Source organism: Acomys russatus, chromosome 23, assembly GCF_903995435.1.
Source record: "Acomys russatus chromosome 23, mAcoRus1.1, whole genome shotgun sequence".
Lineage (NCBI taxonomy): Eukaryota > Metazoa > Chordata > Mammalia > Rodentia > Muridae > Acomys > Acomys russatus.
The window spans coordinates 40,021,821-40,041,458 of record NC_067159.1 but is presented as its reverse complement, the minus strand read 5'-3'; the positions used below and the strand labels follow the sequence as shown (position 1 = coordinate 40,041,458).

At 46.3% G+C, this 19,638-nt stretch overlaps 1 protein-coding gene across 2 annotated transcripts in view; it reads right to left on the bottom strand.

Moving 5' to 3' along the window:
• Positions 1 to 791: 791 nt before the first annotated feature.
• The window catches only part of Tspan5 (tetraspanin 5), a 167,669-nt gene continuing 148,822 nt past the window's right edge, over positions 792 to 19,638 (bottom strand). For both annotated transcript variants that reach the window (XM_051166022.1, XM_051166023.1), the window contains exons 3-8: positions 12,150 to 12,296; positions 8,888 to 9,058; positions 6,377 to 6,502; positions 5,016 to 5,063; positions 4,771 to 4,887; positions 792 to 1,143 (exon numbers count right to left, since the gene is read on the bottom strand). In XM_051166022.1, the coding sequence (XP_051021979.1) occupies positions 1,078 to 1,143; positions 4,771 to 4,887; positions 5,016 to 5,063; positions 6,377 to 6,502; positions 8,888 to 9,058; positions 12,150 to 12,296 (675 nt within the window). In that variant the 3' untranslated portion in view covers positions 792 to 1,077. The remainder of the gene's footprint in view (positions 1,144 to 4,770; positions 4,888 to 5,015; positions 5,064 to 6,376; positions 6,503 to 8,887; positions 9,059 to 12,149; positions 12,297 to 19,638) is intronic.

Genomic DNA, 19,638 nt, shown 5'->3' with positions numbered 1-19,638 from the left:
GGTGAGCCCACAGGGCCATGTGAAGACATGGCTTGGACAACATGCCACAACCACCCAAGGCTGGGGACCCACAACATAAACACTGATGAACACTCTTCAAATGTCCCTTGGAAAAGAACATGGTGGATTCTGGGTCACGGCACATGCAGGTGAAGATTATACAAAAACTTACTATTTAAGCTGAGGAAAGAACCACTACGGAGGACTGTGTCATAGTCTTTGTCTTTGGGAGACAGAAAGAACTAAAAGGACAACCAATACAAAAAGAAACACCACACACACACACACACACACACACACACACACACACACACACACACTCACACACACACACAAATGCAGCCCAGAGTATTCCAGAATATCTGAAGAACCCAACCACTAGTTTGGTAAGGTGGGGTGTGGAAGCATTTAATTAGTGCCTCTCATTAACCTCACTTTCTCCTTGGGTGTTACTGATAAAGGTCAGGCTGGCCACTCGGAGGGAAGACCAGCCCTGTGGAAATGTGGACCACAACCTCCGCCACCCTAGTTGGTTGCAACCAAATCCCCAGCTCTTGCAAGGGGACATCCAGGACAGAGAGCCTATGTGCAACATGATGGGACCCATTTCACCCATCTCAAAATCCGAACCCAGGGGACAGCTGTTTTCTTCTCTGGACGACAGTTGCAATGGTTTCTTGAAATGCGCATTGAGATTCCAAGACACTCTGATCCTGGGGGTAAGGGCCCAAGTTTTAGCCAAGATGCGCACAGCACTGTATTCTCCATAAATTCAAGTACATGCAGCTCTTTTCCCTTTCTGGTAGTTTCCATCTGGCCATCACTTCATGGCTACAGTAGAGCTTCACAGTGCAGACTTGGTGATGTTCACACTGTCTTGGTTTTCTTTCTAAGAGTTCCATCAGTGAGCAGCACGTCCCACTTTTACTCACACAGAAAGTAAGTTCTTGGCAGCTCCGTAAGGTGGGACTGCAGGCCTGTGACCGGGGGGTCTCCGCAGCCCGCCACCGGCCAGCACATGGAGAGTCAGTTAGAGAGGGGGTCAGTCCAGTGTCTTGCAGCAGTGTTCGCAGGGTTCTACCAGCTAGCCCTGACAGCTTCGATGTCACTCACCAAATTCTGTGCCAGGCAGATCCCAAAAATCTAAAAGAGGAGAGGAAACCACGTTAGACGGTGGAATTCAGATGCTTTTGGCTTTTCCTTGGCCAGTGAGACTGACCCTCTCTGCTTGGTAATCTGATTTTTTTTTTTTTTTTTTGTAATCTGATTCTTAACCTGATCTACAGGGAATGGTGAGGTAGTTCGCATCATTTGTCCCACATATACAAAACCCGGAGTCCTACCCCCAGCACCACAGAAAACCATGCATAATCCCAGCGCTTGGGTAGGTAGAGGCAGGGACATCAGAAGCTATCCTGGGCTACACAGCAAGTTTGAGACTAGCCTGGGATGCCTGAGACCTCTCTCAAAAACAAAAAGAAAAAACAAACAAACAAACAAAACCCCAACAACTGAAAAAAAAAAAAAAGAGTGGAGAGAGAAAAGATAAAAACCCGTAATTTTAGCATGACTCTATATGACTCTATTAGCTCTTCAGTGCTAAATTCAGAAACTGTCCGTTGCCCTCAGGTGAACCTGGTACCAAGAGGAATCATTTCCAAACCTCCCTCCCTGTGGCCTAGATAGGTCTCATGTGCCTTGTTCTCGGACTTGCCCCATGCTGACAAGCCACGAACACAGCTCTAGACAATGTGCGGACTTCCTTCATGCACCGTTCAAACGTGAAACTCAGTCCCCAGCGAGTGGCACTGTATGGGGAGGTAGCAGGACATTTGAGACTGTGGCTTAGCAAGCAGAAGTGTGCTGCCAGGGACACCTGTCAAATGAGTTATCAGCCTCAGAGCTGCTGCTATGGCATCTCTGTCTTCCCCACCATGGGCACTATCCCCTGAATCACAGGCCTAAACAAACCTCTCTTTGTTTGCCCTGTAAGGCACTGACCACAGTGTCGTAAAACTTCATGACCAACTACGAATTTTCTTTATTTATATGGTACAAATTAAGAACTTCAGTGGCCATTTTATACAATGTACAGAAGGCTGAGCTATGTCACACGTGTGTGTATGAGGAAGTAAGGCTGAAGCTCAGCTGGGGCGCCTAGTTTGCACAGGTGGGTCACAAGGGCACCCACTCCTTCTATGGATCTCACCTGCTCTTTCAGGTAATAAGCCTTACTGAAGTCACACATGCAGGGAACGTTTTTTTGTTGGTGACCAGCCTGTCTGGCTGGAGAACTAACTGTCACTCCTGCCCTGCTCTCCCTGCTGAGGTCAGACTTGTGACATTCTGAAGGAAGAGCCCACCACTTCCCTGGGCGTGCAACTTCATCAGTTCCTGGGCTTCCTCCATCTCAAGAGAGCGGGGCGGGGGGGGGGGGGGGGGGGGGGGGATCCCCAGACACAAGGTCACAGTGGGAGGCAGAGCCCCAGGCTGACTGCATGGGTACTGGCTCTGAGGCAAGGACACAGGTGGGCTGAGATGACTCAGAGGTGAGGGTGGGTAGACCCTGGGGTACTCCCAGGGGCACTGTGAAGATGTGGTGAGAGGCCAGTCCTGACTGCTGACTCAGAAGGGGAAGAAGAGCCCACAGGGGGGGGGGGGGGGGGCCCGCAGTGAGGGGGGGGGGGGGGGGGGGAGGAGCATCAAGGCGCAGATAAGGGATACAGTCCTGGGTTCTACACAAAAGCAGCTGAAGAAAGAAACTGTGATGAGTCTCGCAAAGAAATGCCCAGCCAGTTTGCCCTAGTCGTTTTGGCTTGCTTTGCTTTTGAGACGCGGTCTTTCTGTACAGTCTAATTTGTCATCCTTCGGCCTCCCTGGGGCTGAGACTGTGGGCTTGCAGCGCACACCTGCTTGACTCATTCCTGTTTGATGGCTGAGTACTAAGCCCACCGCAAGGTCTTTAAAATCGACTGGTGGGTTCTTCATTTGCTTCCAGTTCTTGCTGCTGTGAACACGTGTGTGCAAATGCTTTGGCAGATGGGGTTTTTCATCCCTTTTGCTTGCATTCGTGGAAAATTGTGGGGCCACACAGTAACCATATTATTTGCCAAAGACCTGAGCCATTTCTGTTTCCTCCCTACATCCTCAGGAACACCCACTGGCTTTTTTTATTGATAGCCACCCTTGGTTGTGTGTAAAGGTTATCTCACGGCCATTTTGACTTGCAGTTCTCTGATGACAAATGATAGTGACATCAATTTCATATGCAATAATAGGCCCTGTCCATCTTTGCTAGAGGAACGTCTACTGAAACACTCCATGTTTAAGCTGGGTCTTGCTAGGTAGCCCAGGCTGGCCTTTTTTCTTGTTTGGTAAAAGCCTTGTTTATATAGTTTAGGAAATTAAGACCCTTTCAGGTAACTACTCACAAACATTTTCTGCTGTTTTGTGAGTAAACTTAATGGCGTCGGTTTTTAGTGTATAAGTTCATAGTTTGATGAAGTGCCATTAGCTTTGTTCTATTTTGGCTGCCATGCTTCACTCTTTCAAAGCTTACATTGATTAAGGCACACAGCACCCACACTTATATTTGGGTCTTTGATCTACTTTAATGTTTAACTACAACATGAGATAGGTGTCTAAGCATCATTCTTTTCTACACAGGAAATCAGGATTTCTATACCATTTGTCAACACTTCCCCCCCGCCTTCTGAAAAGCTTTTTTTCTTTTGTAAATGTGTGTAAGTGTTTAGCCTACATGCGTAACTGTGCACCACAGTGTGTATGGAGACCAAAAGAGGGCATCGGATCCCTTGGAACTGTAATTACAGACAATTGTTAGCTATCATGTAGGGGCTGGGAATCGAACCTGGGTCCTCTAGAGGATCAGCCAGTGCTCTTAACCACTGAGTCATTTTTTTTTCCATCTTTGGGGACGCTCTGCTTTGTTCCCCACTGCCTAGTTTCAATTCCTTTATGTATACAGAGCTCAGGGAGAGTCGGTCTGGAATCTAATCCCATTTATCTATGATGGCTAACCTTACAAGTGCACAGACTGTCTTGAACCCTATTACTCTGTGGTCCTAAGTTGTAAGTAGGAAACCTGGATTCTTCCTCTTCTGTTCTTTTGCACTTTGTTTGACTACTCTGGTCTCTTGTGGAATCAGGCCCAGCTTGCCGATGACTGAATAAGGAGGGTGGAACTGAGATGCAGCGCACAGAGTCTCTAGGTCAATGTGAGCAATTTTGCTACTTGAGCAATACTGAGGCTTGTAGTCCATGAACACAAGGTGACTTCTGACTCACTTAAGACTTCATTCCCTTCAACTGTGTGCCTGTGCGTGACCTCCACAGAAAGCGTCACAGCAGCAGCAGGGGGCGGCTTCTGAGGCTGCTGCCTTCACCAGCACCTTGGCAAGCTGCTCCTGAGAGATGGGAGACAACGCGACACGTACTTCTGCACACAGCGCTGTCCTTGCTGCAGAATCCTCTGAGCAGCCATGTCCACCCCAGCTGTCACAGCGCAGTCCTCTAAGCCCATGGAAACGATGGATGCCAGCTGACAACCGGGAGAAAAGACTTCCTGACATGTTCCCGGATCTAAAGGCAGACCTTCAATAAACAGAAACCCACTCCTTCTGGTCTGTTCCCAAGACCTCTAGTGTCTCTCTGAAGATATGGGGTTGAGGAGGCAAAGCCAAGATCCTGTCCTGGCTTCATCTCCCCGGGCGCTACTGTCTGAGCTACCACCAAGGACCCACATCTTACCTGTAGCAATGCAATGCCTATGAAAATACCAGCGACGATGGTTAAATTATCTTGCAGCCACTTCTCAAACTGGGGCACACAGCCTTTTGTGTAGATTACAATCTGTTGGTCCACTTCCTTTACAAAGGAAGAGAGCAGAGCATCACAGATACAGCCTTGGGCATGTGCAAGCACTCCTTCCAAAACAACAACAACAACAAAAAACCCTGTGTGCTACGTATGCCACAGGGGCAGGTATCACTTACTGGTTTTTGCCTGGCATCATAGCCACATTGAGTGTTGATGACATCTTCCTGGGGAAGAAAGAAGAGAAAAGTGAAACTCAATCCTTGCAAAATACTGCCAATGTCAAACCGGCTGCCTAACATCTGTAGGGTCTGGCTGGAGATACTGTGAGTTAGCTGCTTCCTCCCCTCTGAGGGTCAGAGGTGGGAGCTCACGAGCTCAGACTTTACGGCATAAGACAGACCTACTGAGGGATCTGCAGTTGCCTCGTGACTCCTGGAGATAGTTGAGGTAGGACGGAGATAGAAATGCTGTCATGCTGGCCAGTCCGTGCCCAGGCTGCCTAAGCTAGGCATCCTGCTGCCAACTGACCCGCCTCAGAGGAGGAAGACAAGCTGGGTGTCACATACAGGGTGTCACAGTTCTTATGACATTCAGCCCAGGATGATGTGCCCCCTGGATGGGCAGCAGCTCAACACCCTAAAACCCCATCCTCGCTGAAGGAGTCCCATAGCCTCCAGCCTTGCGGGTGGCGGGGGTGGGGTGGGGGTGGGGCTGTGGAATTTGCCTGTAGCCACTGTGCTCCACTGTGGGCAAGGGCAGGCCTGTCTAGGAAGGACAGTAGGACCTTCCCACAGGGGCCACACTAACCCTCAGTTCTGTCTTTTCACTTACAATATAGAAGGTTTGGGTATTTGTTTTTTCATTCTACAAACCACGCACACAGTGTGACATGCCATTAAAAGGGGGCAGCATGCATGGGTTCTACAATTTCTTTTTAAAGTAAGGCCCAAATGGCAGCCACTGCAGGCACCCTTGTGCCACTCTCTGGCCACCGTGGCTCCCCAAGCAGCATTCCCACCTTGTCATGTCTCAGTCCCTCCTCTTAAGTCCTGGCCCAGAACTCAGATGAGAAGATAAGGCTTACTCAGCCCAAGCTATAGAGGAGACAGCCCTGCGTTCTCATAAAGGAGGGACAAGAGACCCAGGCAGGCTGCCTGGCTCTGGCACCAACTCTGTCACCTGCCAGCATTACGATCTGGGGGAAGTCACCTGTCCTCCACAGGCCTTGTTTTGCTACTGTTGTTGTTTTGTTTGTTTGTTTTGCTTTGCTTCTTTCACCCCAGAGAAGGAACTTCCCTTCCTGACGTCCCATGAGCCAACACGCACCAAGGCTCAGTATAGGAACCAGCACACACTTGCTAAATTAATTCCAGTCATCCTGTCCTGACTGGGAAGATCGGCGCACATCTGCCTCCTCTAGGACCTACAGCCAGGCATGGGTCTATGAGAAGAGAGTTTGAGACAGGAGTCACTGTTCCCTCACAGGTGGGCGGGGTGCGGGGGCCCTCAGCTACCAGCAGTGAGCAGCGGCTCTTACCGCGGGGTCTTTAGTGCAGCAGGAAAATGGCACACCGCACCGCTCTCGGCTTGCGTTGGAATCTGTGCAATTGAAGTAAATATTTAGGTTCCAATCATCAGCTCCAAAAGCCCCACAGCACTGCCACTAGAGCAAACAGGAGAGAGTTAGAAAGGTGCCAGCCATCTGCGCCCCACACCCATGACAGCTAGGCTAGCCCTGCCAGGTCCAGCACCTCAGACTTCACTTCAGTCAAAATTAAAGGCTTCCCAAGTTGGCTTGGTTACTTTCTAGAAGGATAAGCCAGAACCTTCTAGAAGGAAAAATTAAACACAAGCAACAGCGGTAATGTATAATGAGGCGATGGTGGTTGTGCTTAAGGATGTGCTCTTATTTTAATGGTTCTTAATCAGTTTCATTGAGTGTAAGTGGCATCAGATAAACACTAGGCATTTTGAGGAGTTCTGATGTGTCTATCACTATAGAGACACTTCACAGACAGTGAACAACAGGGAACAGTGGTTAAACATGGGTGAGGCTCTGGTCCAGTCTCCACAACCACACGCACACACGCGCGCACGCGCGCACACACGCGCGCGCATGCACAGGCACACACACACAGAACAAAACCCACCTTTCTATACTCTTAGAGGCTTAATTTTCATTATTATAATTTATTCATATTACATTCCCGATTGTTATCCCCTCACTCTCATCTTCCTGTTTCCACCCTCCCTCCCTCCCTCTTCTGCCCCATTAGACCTTCCACCAAGGGGAAGTGATGAAATCTCAGGAAATCTCAGGTACCAGAGCTCCTGTCAAAGGGTCAGAGGCAGTCCTCCCTTTCCCCACCCCCCACATGTTATGCTAGAGTTTTTTATGTTCAATTGGGTGCTTTTCTTTTTGTTGTTGTTGTTGTTGTTTGGTTTTTTATTTTTGTTTTTCCAGACAGGGTTTCTCTGTGTAGCCTTGGCTGTCCTGGCCTCACTTTGTAGATCAGGCTGGCCTCGAACTCACAGCGATTCACCTGCCTCTGCCTCCTGGAGTGCTGGTAATAAAGGTGTGTTCTACCACGCCTGACAATTGGGTGGGTCTTAAAGGGGACTGATTATGGCTATAATGTCACCCCACCCACCACTTCCCACACCTGATTATCTTTGGTGTCTTAGGTAAATAAAACTCAACCCATGGCCATTTTAGGGCTCAAAGGAAGGACCCACAGCTAATCAAAATATTTAACTCCAGAACAGAATCCTATGGATCAGTGTTGCTGAGCAGAGCAGGCAGCACTTCAGGAACACGGGTGAATGTGTTTGTCAGGCTGGGCTGCTGCTCTGGGCTTGGGCTGGACACCACAGATTCCCCCACAAAGCCCCATCAGCTTTGTCATGCAGACGAGCCAGGGAGAAGACCTGGAAAGCAGTGTGCTTGCATCCACTATGACCTAACAACATGGATACCTGCTGAGCAGGTGAAACAGGGCTCAATTTCACACTGGAGGATGCCTGCTCGAGACAGCAGCTGCTCGGCAGCCACTGAGCGAAACCATGACCTCAGGCCAGTGCTGCACACCAGGGAAGGATGGCTGTCCTCAACGCCCACCCACTGCTGATACAGTGTTGACTTCTTGACTCAACCCTTCCACCTCAAAGCCTTGCTTTGAGCTTCTGTGTGGCCTCTGATCTTGCTCTAAACTTTAGTGCCACAGACACCACTGACCAAGTTCACTTGGCTTACTCGGTTTTTTTCCCCCCAGTGCAGGTCTGTAGGGTCAGTACCATCTGAAGCCTACTATAAGACAGCACTAGACTATCTGAATATCCTTATGGATTAGACAGTAGCTTGTTTTATTCTCATTTCACTCTTGCTGAAAGACTTCAAGTTTTTCAGTCCAAGGTCAATGAGATGGTGTGTCTCTTAGTACCTCATCTGTGCCACTTTGCATTTTGAGTGATGTGACATCTGCCTGTTCCGTTTTCAGTACAGGAAGTACAGGGACAGTCAGTCACACAGTCATGCTCAGACACCTGTGTGGCAGGCAGGGTTGGCTTATCTTCCATTTGCTGGAAGCCAGCAGGCCTTACGAGTTTCTACGTTTTTGGTTTGGACTGTACATATGGGCTGTCTGGGTAGGTACATGTCAGAAACTCTATAAACAAATACCCGGCTAATTATATTATTGTGAGCTACAGGGGAAGGAACAAGGAAAATGCATATTTAATCAAATAATGCTTTAAACATAAAGAAAAGCAACTTTCTTCAAAGTCTGGGAAGGGGACAGCCATGACAATCACCGTTTTTGCTTAAGAGTTGTCCCATTGTCTAATTTAACACAAGTTGAAACAAATGAGACCAGAACATTTGTGTTTGGGATGTGAATGTAAGCCTCGGATTAAGGATAAACAAACAAACAAACAAGCAAATAACGGGAAGTAGGCAGGAAAGTCAGCTGGGCGTCTTCAACTGGCAAAGACGCACAAGGAATTGTGGGAGTCACCCTTGTGAGAAGAACTTTTTCCACATGGAACTTACGTATTCCTGGGTAAAGTCTATGAGGTTCTGCAGATCGATGTCATCCCTGTAGGCTCTGATATTGTTGTTAATAAAGAAATACAGCTGGTCTTTGATCCAGTCTTTGAAAACGAATGCCAACACCCCAGCAGTGAGCTCCAGGAAGAAAATGATCCCCAGGAACACAGAAAACTAAGACAAAAGAAACATACAACAGGGGGTGATTACATGGTAGGTCACACGGAGTCAGGGCTGGAATCACATTCGGTTTGTGTACATCTCCAAACCGGAGCCTTCTGCTTCTTCTTCTTTTTTTTTTTTCTTCTTTTTTTTTAAATATTTATTTATTTATTATTACATATACAGTGCTCTGCCTGCATGTACAACTGCAGTCCAGAAGGGGCAGCAGATCACATTACAGATGGTTGTGAGCCACCATGTGGTTGCTGGGAATTGAACTCAGGACCTCTGAAAGAGCAGACAGTGCTCTTAACCACTGAGCTATCTCTTCAGCCTGGCCTTCTACTTCTTAAGGTTTGCTCATGTGTTCAATATTACACTTCAAGAAAGGGCTTTAAAAAAAAAAAAATTAAAAGATCGCTTCCTAATCACAGTTTAGAGCTGCTGGGGTCCCATTTGATGATTTAACCAACAGAGCCCAAACCAAACATGAGCCACAGGAACTTCTCATTAGACCCATGTGACGGCCTAACAAGTGGCTCTCGATTAACGCACTGCCAGACATACGAACAAGGTTCCGCCGACCTCTAAGAAGCCTTTTCCTAGATTACCCCGTGTTTTACAGTCACCCGTCATTTGCTACCGTGGCTTGATGTCACATACACTACATTATCCTGTTGCGGATTTGTTGTTTTCAGTTCCTCCCCGCACCTCCTATCCACCGTGAAATAGATCCGTTCATCTTAAAGAGGTCAGAGGCGAAGTAGGAGGGGGTGTGACCGTGACATGAAAACAGTTTCCAGTCATGAAAATGAAATCATGGGTAAGGGCTTGCTCGGGAACACCAGCTGCTCTTGCCTCCTGCCTGGGAAATGCCAACCTCAGGAAACACTTTAAAGAACACCACAGCACAATCAAAAGGAGCCTTCTGGCTAAGGCAGACAACAAGGTCAAAGGCTAGAGAGCAAGAGGCTGTGGAGTAACTGCTCAGAACCCTGGGAAAAATTCCTTTCACCCAGATACCTCAAAGAGTCTCAATTTAGTCATCCTGACTTCCAGTTCCACATGCGGGCATGTCCCCACTTCCTTCCCCTGCATCTTTACTCTCTGCAAACTGTTTTGTGGTCTTGAGGTGAAACATTAGGGGGACATGTTGTGGGGTGTGGCCATTCACACGGCATGGAGCGACCAGGGCTTCTTTGTGGGGCATGAGGGACGAGAGCCAGAAGGACCACACAGGACGCCAAGGCATAAACTCTACTTCTCAGCCCCCAGCTCAGCCTTCCAAGCTGTTCTCAGTGAGGCATACAATGGATAGTTCTTAATTACCAGCGGTACTAATGCTTTCAAACTAAAATTTCCTCTGAAAAGAAAAAATAAGAAAATTAGCATTTGTGCTCCCCATCTTCCTCCTCATATAAAACCCCACTTCCTCTACAGGGTACCACTGCAAACATGGACACATACAGAGTCCTCACATCACAGAAAGAACAGAACCCGAATGGATGCGCATGTGCACGGAACAGCTGGGCAGCCATACACACACACACACACACACACACACACACACACACACACACACACACACACAAGATCTTAGATGTCTGCTCTCACCTCCAAAGGTTAAGGAAGTGCACTTTCCCAGCTGCCCTGGTGAATTCTCTCGTTATATAATACACTCAATATTGAGTCCAAACTCAATCAATATCAGGTATTTGGCAGACACACATGCCTGCCTCTGCGAGCTAACTCCCCCATTCCCACTGCAGGAAATGATCGGAGGCCACTCCCACCACGCACAAGGAACCGGAAGAAGCCAGCTCCTCATTAGACTGTGCCTGAGACCAATGCCGAGCCCCGCCCCCAGGTCTTCTGTGTAGGTGTGAGCCACGTGAAAAGATTTGGGGTAACAGCCTCCAAGAGTTTCAGGGAACCAGAGCTGCCCCCATTCGAGACGGGTTATCCTAGGGTGGCATGGTAGTCTCCTTTTAGAGACAGATGCTTGTGAGACGAGACCAGAGAACCCCCCCCCCCCCCGCAGCAGACACCCATATACTATAGGGCTGTTCAGACTAGTTCTACAATAAGCTCTGGTTTTAAGTGAAAATGACCCCAGAAGATGAGTCAGTGGAGATGCCATATGAACATATGAAATAGCATTGTTCTCTGGGAATTCCTGTGTCCTCCCTCATCACAGTGAGGCAGGCCTTTTGATCCCTTATCAGCTCGTGGAGAGGAGAGTGAATGTTCCTTCTACAGAAATCACTAGCATGCCAGCCTCCACACATGATAAGGCCAAACTCAATCCATACCAAATACCTGGCAGAAACGACCATGTTCTGGGCCCTGCGAGCTTACTCCTTACTTTCCCAAGGAATAGAAAGCAACTTGAAGTTACATCCGATGGCATCAATCAACAAGGAAGCTGTGGTTCTATTTCACAGAGGCAGCCATATTTACTGTTCTTACGTAAGATTCCAATATGCAGGCACCTGCCATTCTTCTGCTTGGAAAGGGGCTCCAAAGGGAAGGTTTTTATTGTTCCTTCTCTGCTTTGTCCCGAATACTTCCACACCTTCTGCTAGAGTCCCTCCCCTACAAATACCGCAGTCACACAAACCCTGAAAAGTACCTTAAAACAAAGGAGGGCATCCACCTTTAACCTCCTGCCATGTCTATTCACACTGCGAGTTGGACAGGCTACAGGAGCCAGGCCAGGGCCTAGTTCCTCTAGGCATCATCTGTATAGCTTTCTATTTACCACACTCCCCACCCACACTCACACACACAGCGCATCTCAGTCCTCCCTAAAGCTACTGTAGGGACTGGAGTCAAGTCTGCTGCATAGAAGCACAAAACTTCCATGTGTGCATGGCAAGGCTGGGCGGTACTTGCGCTGCCAAGGAGGCATGTCTAGGGCAGGGGCAGAGCGGGCAGGATTGAAGAGTTCTTGAGATATAAAAATGGCCTGGGCCATACTTTGTGTGTGTGTGTGTGTGTGGCCAAGGCCTCTGGTACGCTTACCATCTTGCCTGCAGTTAAGACTGCCATCCTGGTGTAAAAGAGGCTGGCTCTCAAGGTGGGGACAGTCTGCGATACTTACAAACTTGAGAAGGAAGGTGTTCTCCCGAAGCGCTCCGATGCACCCAGCAAACCCCAGAATGAACATCACTCCTCCTACCACGAGGAAAAGCCAGACTGGGTCAAAGCCACCGAGGTCAGTGATGGACGAGATGTTGGAGAGGACGCCCTGGGAGGGGAAGAGAACATGTGAGGACCCAGGACACAAGGCCGATCTGCCAGCAGGCCAGAGTGACGTCACTTGCCTTTCCCCTCCCGGATGAGCCCTTCAGCAGTCACCCGGCAATCTGCGGTGATCGGCACTCAAGACGCCGACCGTGTAAAAGGAAGAGGAAGGGGAAAAAGGAACAGGAAGGGAAAGGAAGAAGGCAAAGATCAAAGGAAAGGGAGGGAGAAAAAACAGATTTTGTTGCAGGATTATCTGTTTATATTTTTGGTAAAATGACAGATGGCATAAAACATTGCTATCAGACTATGGATGGAGAAAATATAGGTGATATCTTTGTTTCAGTGCCTTCAAATACATAACGGTTCTGAGTAAAGAGTGGATGTGACAACTTTGAACAGAACGAACAGTCACTTTAAGTGCCTCAGGGCCACTTGGAAGCCCTTGGCATGTTTCCAGAAATATGAGGGGGGAGCTATGAGCTTAAATGCAAACTTTGCAGGTTTGGCTGTAAGCACCCACAAGCTTCCTAAGGAAAAGCGCTTCCCCCACACCTACCCTTGAGCCTCATTGGCAGCCCCATCAGGCCCCGGTCCCAAAGGTCCATGTTAGTTGTCGGAGGCATTCCCTAGACTTTAGAGGTTGAGATTAAAAAACAACAAAAGTCATTCCCTTACTTTCAATTCCTTTATTCTTCTACCACATAAGGAATCCGAAGAAGATTTATTTCTCCACAAGCAATACCCATTTAAAAGAACTCCTTTCTGAAGTGTGAGAACACATCAAAACGTGTCAGAAATTATGACACTATTTCTCTAAAATGTGCTGCATCTACTTAGGCTTGTCCTATGGCAACTAGTGACAGTGTTTTGGGAACAGAGAGTCTAAAATACCCAAAACCATCAATATTTTATTTTCCTATTAATTTTTTTTGAGCTCTCAAATCAAAATACCTCCGGATAATTGTGGTATGGTTTGCCATGCAATCTAAAAACAGACATTGGCTATCTTGTGTACATAGCACTGCCACCGAACTGGAACAGGGCGGATGAATCTGACTTCGGATGAGGAGAATTGTCAGCTGGAGCCGTTTGCTCATTGGGTCATGGCTGAAGGTCCTGGGTTATTTCAGAACTGCAGCAGATGTCTATCTCGGCGCTTCCTGATGCAATGGGCCACGCATCAGCTTCCATGTGCTTCCCAGGCAGTGCCAATCAAACTGGGGTGTAGGAGTCGTAGCTTTCAATCCATTTGGGGAACAGCATTTTGGGGCTTTTGAGTTGTTTCTTCTTAGGCGTGTCAACTTAAGGACAACTGAATGTGCTTGAAGAAAAGCCACAACACTAAACTACAAAGATGTAATGTAGCAAAAACAGGGGGCTTAATTAAAGTCACAAGAGAAGACTAGGGAGGCTCAAAGCAGTGGGCAAAAGGGTGTGTGCCCCAGGATGTGGCATGACAGCTGCACCCTGCAGGGGGCGCTGCATAGACTCATGGCTAGTCCAGGTTTGTGTCTAAGCTTAGAACTTGTACATTCACCCATGGAGGGGGAAAACCATACCGAAAACACAGAAACACCAGAACAAATCTGCACTTACACAAATGATGCAGAGAAAAAAAAATGCTGACAGAGATATCAAATAGAATGTAGCCAGTGGTGTTAAGGCTCGGAGCTGGAAAGAGGCCAGCCCCTCAGCTTGTCACAGTGCTAACGTCTTCTCTGGTTGGACTAGTTCTGTCAGTGGCTAAGGAGGTTTCACTGAGTGCACATGATGCAATTTGAAAAGTTCATCATTGGAGAAGTGGACTTGATTTGCTTGGTATGAAAGACGAAGAAGCAGAGATGCAGGGGAGAGAGAAACCTGTTCTTTTTTTTTTTCCCCCTCACAATTTTTAATCAAATGCTTTAAGTTGATGCATAGAAATTATACATGTTATTTTGGAGGTACAATGCAACATTTCAATAGGTGGCTATAGTGTGTGATGATCCCATTGAAGTAACTAACATATCACCGTGGCTATGTGCCACGCCTTTTCAGCAGCTTTAAACTTATCAAGCATTTACAGTGTCTGTGCATATGTGCAGTGTGTGTGTGTGTGTGTGTGTGTGTGTGTGTGTGTGTGTGCGCGCGCGCATGTATCTACCGCAGAGGTCAACCTTGGGTGCTGTTCTTCAGGCACCATCCTCTTGGGTTTATTTTTTAACTTTTTCACTAATTAGCCTAGCTTGTCTGGGAAAGAAGGCCCAGGGTTCTGTCTGTCTCTGCCTTCCCAGCCCTGGGCTACAAACAGGAGCCACCACAACCAGCTTTTTACGTGGATGCTGAGGATGGAATGCTGAGGTCTCATGCTTGTCTACCAAGCATCCTACTGACTAAGCTATCTTCCCAATCCCATTCATTTATTTTTTATTTTATTGTATTTGGTATATGAGGCAAGTATGTAACTATATAATGTACTTTGAACAGAATTCCTCCCTCCAATCCTGTTACCCTCCTCTTCCTGGCTCTCCACTATCCCTAGAATCTTTTACATTTACATCATCTGTACATACATGATTGTATGTATGTATGTATGTATGTAATGTATATATGTGTGTGTGCATGTATATATGTGTGTATGTATATGTATATATGTGTGTGTGTGTGTGTGTATATATATATATATATATATATATATATATATATATATATATATATATATATATATATATATAGTCTAAAACCCATTAGTGAGAGAAGACATTGGAGTTTGTCATCCTGACGCTGACTCCATTTGCTTAACAGGATGATCTCCATCCAGCATTCATTTCCTGCAAATGGCTTCTTCTTCAATGGCTGAAAGCAATCCACTGTGTGCACACACTGCGCTTTGTTCATTCGCTTCTGTCCTGGCAGACACTTGGTTCCACAAGTCAGTTCTGGAGAACAGGGCTGTAACAAACACTGAGGTGTAAGTGTCTCTGTCCTGTGGTGACGGCATTAAGTCAATATCCAGAAGTGGTGGCTGGGTGACTTTTTTGTCTTTTGGGGAAACTCCACGCTGACTTCCATAGTTCATATCCCACCAGCGGTGCATATGGCTTCTCTTGTGTTCACATCCAAACCATTGTTTGTTGTTGTCTTAATGACTGCTATTCTGACTGGGGTGAGATGGGATCTCAATGCAGCTTTTATTTGCATTTCTCTGATGGCCGGTTCAACAGTTTTTCATCTTTACAGGCCATTTGTATTTCTGCTTTTGAAAACAGGCTCCCGTTTTGCTGTGTCTTCACTCTGTTGTTTCCCTGGTTGTGCAGAAGTATTTTCATCTCATGAAATCCCATCTCTCACCTGCTTTCTGAGTCCTATTCAGAACATCCTTGCTCACACGCGCGCGCACAGACACACACACACACACACACACACACACACACACACACACACATACTTTTAAGATTTTAAATTTTACATGTGTGCATATGCATACCTGCATGCAGGTACCTGAGAAAGCCAGAAGAGCTGTCAGAGCCGCCCCGCCCCGCCCCGCCCAGAGCTGGAGTTCCATGTGAGATGCCAAATGTGGATACTGGGAACTAAACTCGGGTCCTCTAGAAGAACAGCAAGCACTCTTAACCAGGAGCCACGGCTCTAGGCTCAATGCTGACATCTAGAAATGTTTGCCCTACTGGTTCCAGAGTCTTCAGGACTTCTGCTATTTGGAGTTGACTTCTTTTTTTTTTTTCAGGCAAGAGGTAAGAATCAAGGCCAGGCTGATCTACAGAGCAAGTTCCAGGACAGCCAAGACTACACAGAGGAACTTTGTCTTGGGAAAAAAAAAAAAAAAAAAAAAAAAAAAAAAAAGAATCTAGCTTCATTCTTCCACGTGTGGGTATACAGTTTTCCCACCATCATTGGTGAAAGAGACGCTTTTCTTCAGTGTATATTACTAAAATCATGTCAAACTGTAGGCGGCGCCACTGCATGCATCTACATCTAGTTCTTTACTCTGTTTGGCTGGTGTAGGTGTCTGCTTTTATGCCAGTACCACGCTGTTTTGGTACTGTAGCTCTGTAGTCCCCGAAGGAAGCTATGAACCAACTCAAAATTGTTCTTTTTTTTTTTTTTTTTTTTTTTTTTCCCTTTAGGATTGCTTTGACTGTCTGAGGTATTTTGTGCTTCCATATGAATTTAATTTTCTCTTCTTCTATTTCTGTGAAAAATGACATTGGGATTTTGACAGGTATTGAGCTGAATTTGTAGTTCGCTTCTGGTAGCATAGTCACTTTCACAATATTAAAATTTCCAATCCATGAGCACGGGTGGTCTTTTCATCTTCCTTCAGCGTTTCAAAGTTTTCATCACAGAGGCCTTTCACCGCCTTGCTTAGGTTTATTCCAAGGTACTTCTTCAGGCAATTGTGAACGGGGCTGATTTCTTCTTTACTTTCTCAGTACGTTTGTAATTGGTATATAGGAAGGCTACCAATTTTGTATATGAATTTATTTTACATTATTTTTGGTGTCCTGTTACTTTAATAAAAGTGCTTATCAGCTTTGAGTTTTCTGGTGGAGTTCTCATAGTCTCTCACGTAAGATTGTATCAGCTGCAAATAAGGAAAGTGATTTCCTGCTTGTATCTCTTTTATTTTCCATCTTTTATCTATTGCCCCAGCTAAGACTTCAAGTACTGTATTTAATCAGAGTGAGAAAAGTGTTGGGGGTAGGGGAAAAAAGTGTTGGGGGTAGGGGAGAAAAGTGTTGAGGGTAGGGGAGAAAAGTGTTGGGGGTAGGGGAGAAAAGTGTTGGGGGTAGGGGAGTCTGAGGCGATGGCTCAGTAAGGAAAGCGCAAGCATAAGCATGCTCTCCAGCATGCACGTACAACCCAGGTGTAGTGGTATGCGCCTCTAATTCCAAAACGGATGAGAGGGTGGGGACGAGTAGATCCTGGGGTTTGGAGGTCAAATTAGCTGCAAGGATAAGCTGAAAATTCAGTGTGGTACCCTACCTTAAAAGTTAAGGAACGTAGAGGAAGGCAACTTCAGCCTCGGCATATGCATACTACAAGTGTGTGCGTACACTCCTGAACGCCGAAATGGAAAAGGCAGATGACCCTGTCTTGTTCCTGATTTCAGTAGAAATGAATTCAGCTTTTCTCCGTTCAGTACAAAGTTGGCTATAGGTTTATCACATGTGATCACAGTGTTGGGCTATCTTTCTTCTATTAAGTTCCTTAAGAACTTTACTTGAATTTATTTTTATTATTTTAAAGTGTGTGTGTGTGTACACAAGTGAGTGCAGGTACCATGAACTGGAGTTAGAGGTAGCAAGCCTGAGGCAGGTATTGAGAACCTAATTGTCTCTAAACTGCTGAGCCATCTTTCCGACCCCCTCGAGGGCTTTTATCATGAAGGGATGGTAGGCTCTGTCAATCTGCATCTATTGTGACGTTCTAGGCATTTCTGTCCTTGAGGCCACATATCTGATAATTGTATTTACTGGTTTATGTATGGTCAACCACCCTTGCATCTTTCAAATGAAGCCAACTTGATTGTGGCGGATGATCATTTTGTTGATGTGTTTTTGTTTTGTTTTGTTTTGTTTGATTTTTCGAGATAGGGTTTCTGTGTGTAGCCTTGGCTGTCCTGGACTCACTCTGTAGACCAGGCTGGCCTCGAACTCACAGCAATCTGCCTGCCTTTGCCTCCCGAGTGCTGGGATTAAAGGCGTGAACCACCACGCCCGGCTTGTTGATGTGCTCTTAAATTTGGTTGTAAGTACTTCATTGAGAATGCTCATGGTTCATTAAGAAGACTGGTCTACGATTTTCTTCTTTGCTATTACTGTACTTACTAGGTTTTGGTACCAGAGTCATGTGACTTCCAAAAATGACAGTGTCCCTGCCTCCTCTCTGTCATGGGATAGTTTGGGAATCACTAGTGTTCTCATTTAAAGGGCTGGTCAGATCAGCATGAGCCCTTCTGGACCTGGCCAGTTTATAGTTATTTATTGTTGTTGCTTGAATTAAAAAAAATAGTTCTAAGTTATTTATCTAATCTTGGTTTAGTTTTGGTAGGTCATATGAGTCTAGACATTCATTTACAGAAGTTTTAGGGACAGGCCCTCATGATTTTCTGGCTTTCATTGGTATCTGATACAGTGCTTCCCTTCTCTTTAATTCTATTAACCTGCATCAACTTTCTTTTGGTTAGTGTGGCTAAAAGTTTGGCAGTCTTGTCTATTTTTCTAAAGAACTGTATCATTCATTCTTTGGAATTTGAGGGTTTCATTACATTAACTTCTGCCCTGATCTTGATTGTCTGTTTCCATCTACTGGTTTTATTTTTGGCTTGTTCTTGCTTTTCCAAGGCCCTAACATGCATCATGAAGCTATTTATTTGAAATCTGATTTCTTCTTTTAAAATAAGTTTTAGATTTATTTTGATGTGTGTGGGTGTTTTGTTTGAATGTATACCTGTGTTGCACATTGCTGCCTGGTGCCCATGTAGGCCAGAAGGAGGGCATCAGATGCCCTGGATATGAAGTTACAGCTGTGAGCCACCATGAGGGTGCTGGCAAGTAACCCAGGTCTTCCAGAAGAGCAGCCAGTGCTCAACTGCTGATCTCTCTCTTCAGCCCCTGAGATATAACTTCTAAATGTACATACATTTTTGCTGAGTTTTTGTTAGATTGCCTGTTAGTGAGAGAGGGGTACTGACATTACTCATTATTACTGTGTTGGGGTCAATCTGTGCGTGTCTTTGCATACAACAGCGTTGGTTTTATGAAATTAGGTATCTGGTGCATAGGTGTTTCAAGCTTTCATTTCCTTTTAATCAGTATTGAGTAACTTTATCTCATATGAATAATTGGTCTGTTTTGTCAGATATTCCAGCAACAACCCCAGCTTGCTTTCCAGTTCTGCAGGCTTGAAAAACTTTTCATCCTAAGGTTTTATCTTTGATGGTAAGGTATGTTTCTTAGGGCAACAAATAGATGCATGCTTTTGCGTGTGTGTGTGTGTGTGTGTGTGTGTGTGTGTGTGTGTGTATTTGCACTTGTGTGTGGGTGAGTGTGTACCTGTGTTTGTGGGCCAGAGTATTGACTAAGCTCCACCTAAGTGTTTGAGAACTGCCTCTCATGGGCTCATAGATTCAGCTAGACTGGCTGGCCAACAAGCCCCAAGGTTACGTTATCTTTGCCCACCTAGGGTTGGGTCCGGGAGTGTGTGGCTGCATCCTGTTTTTCTATGTGAGTTCTAGAATCACTTGGTGCTGGTTTAGCTGGGCCCTAGGTTTATAGTCTCTACAGCCTACCTCCAAGCAGAAATCTCACCTGGCTTGGCAGGCATTCAATTATTGTCTTTCC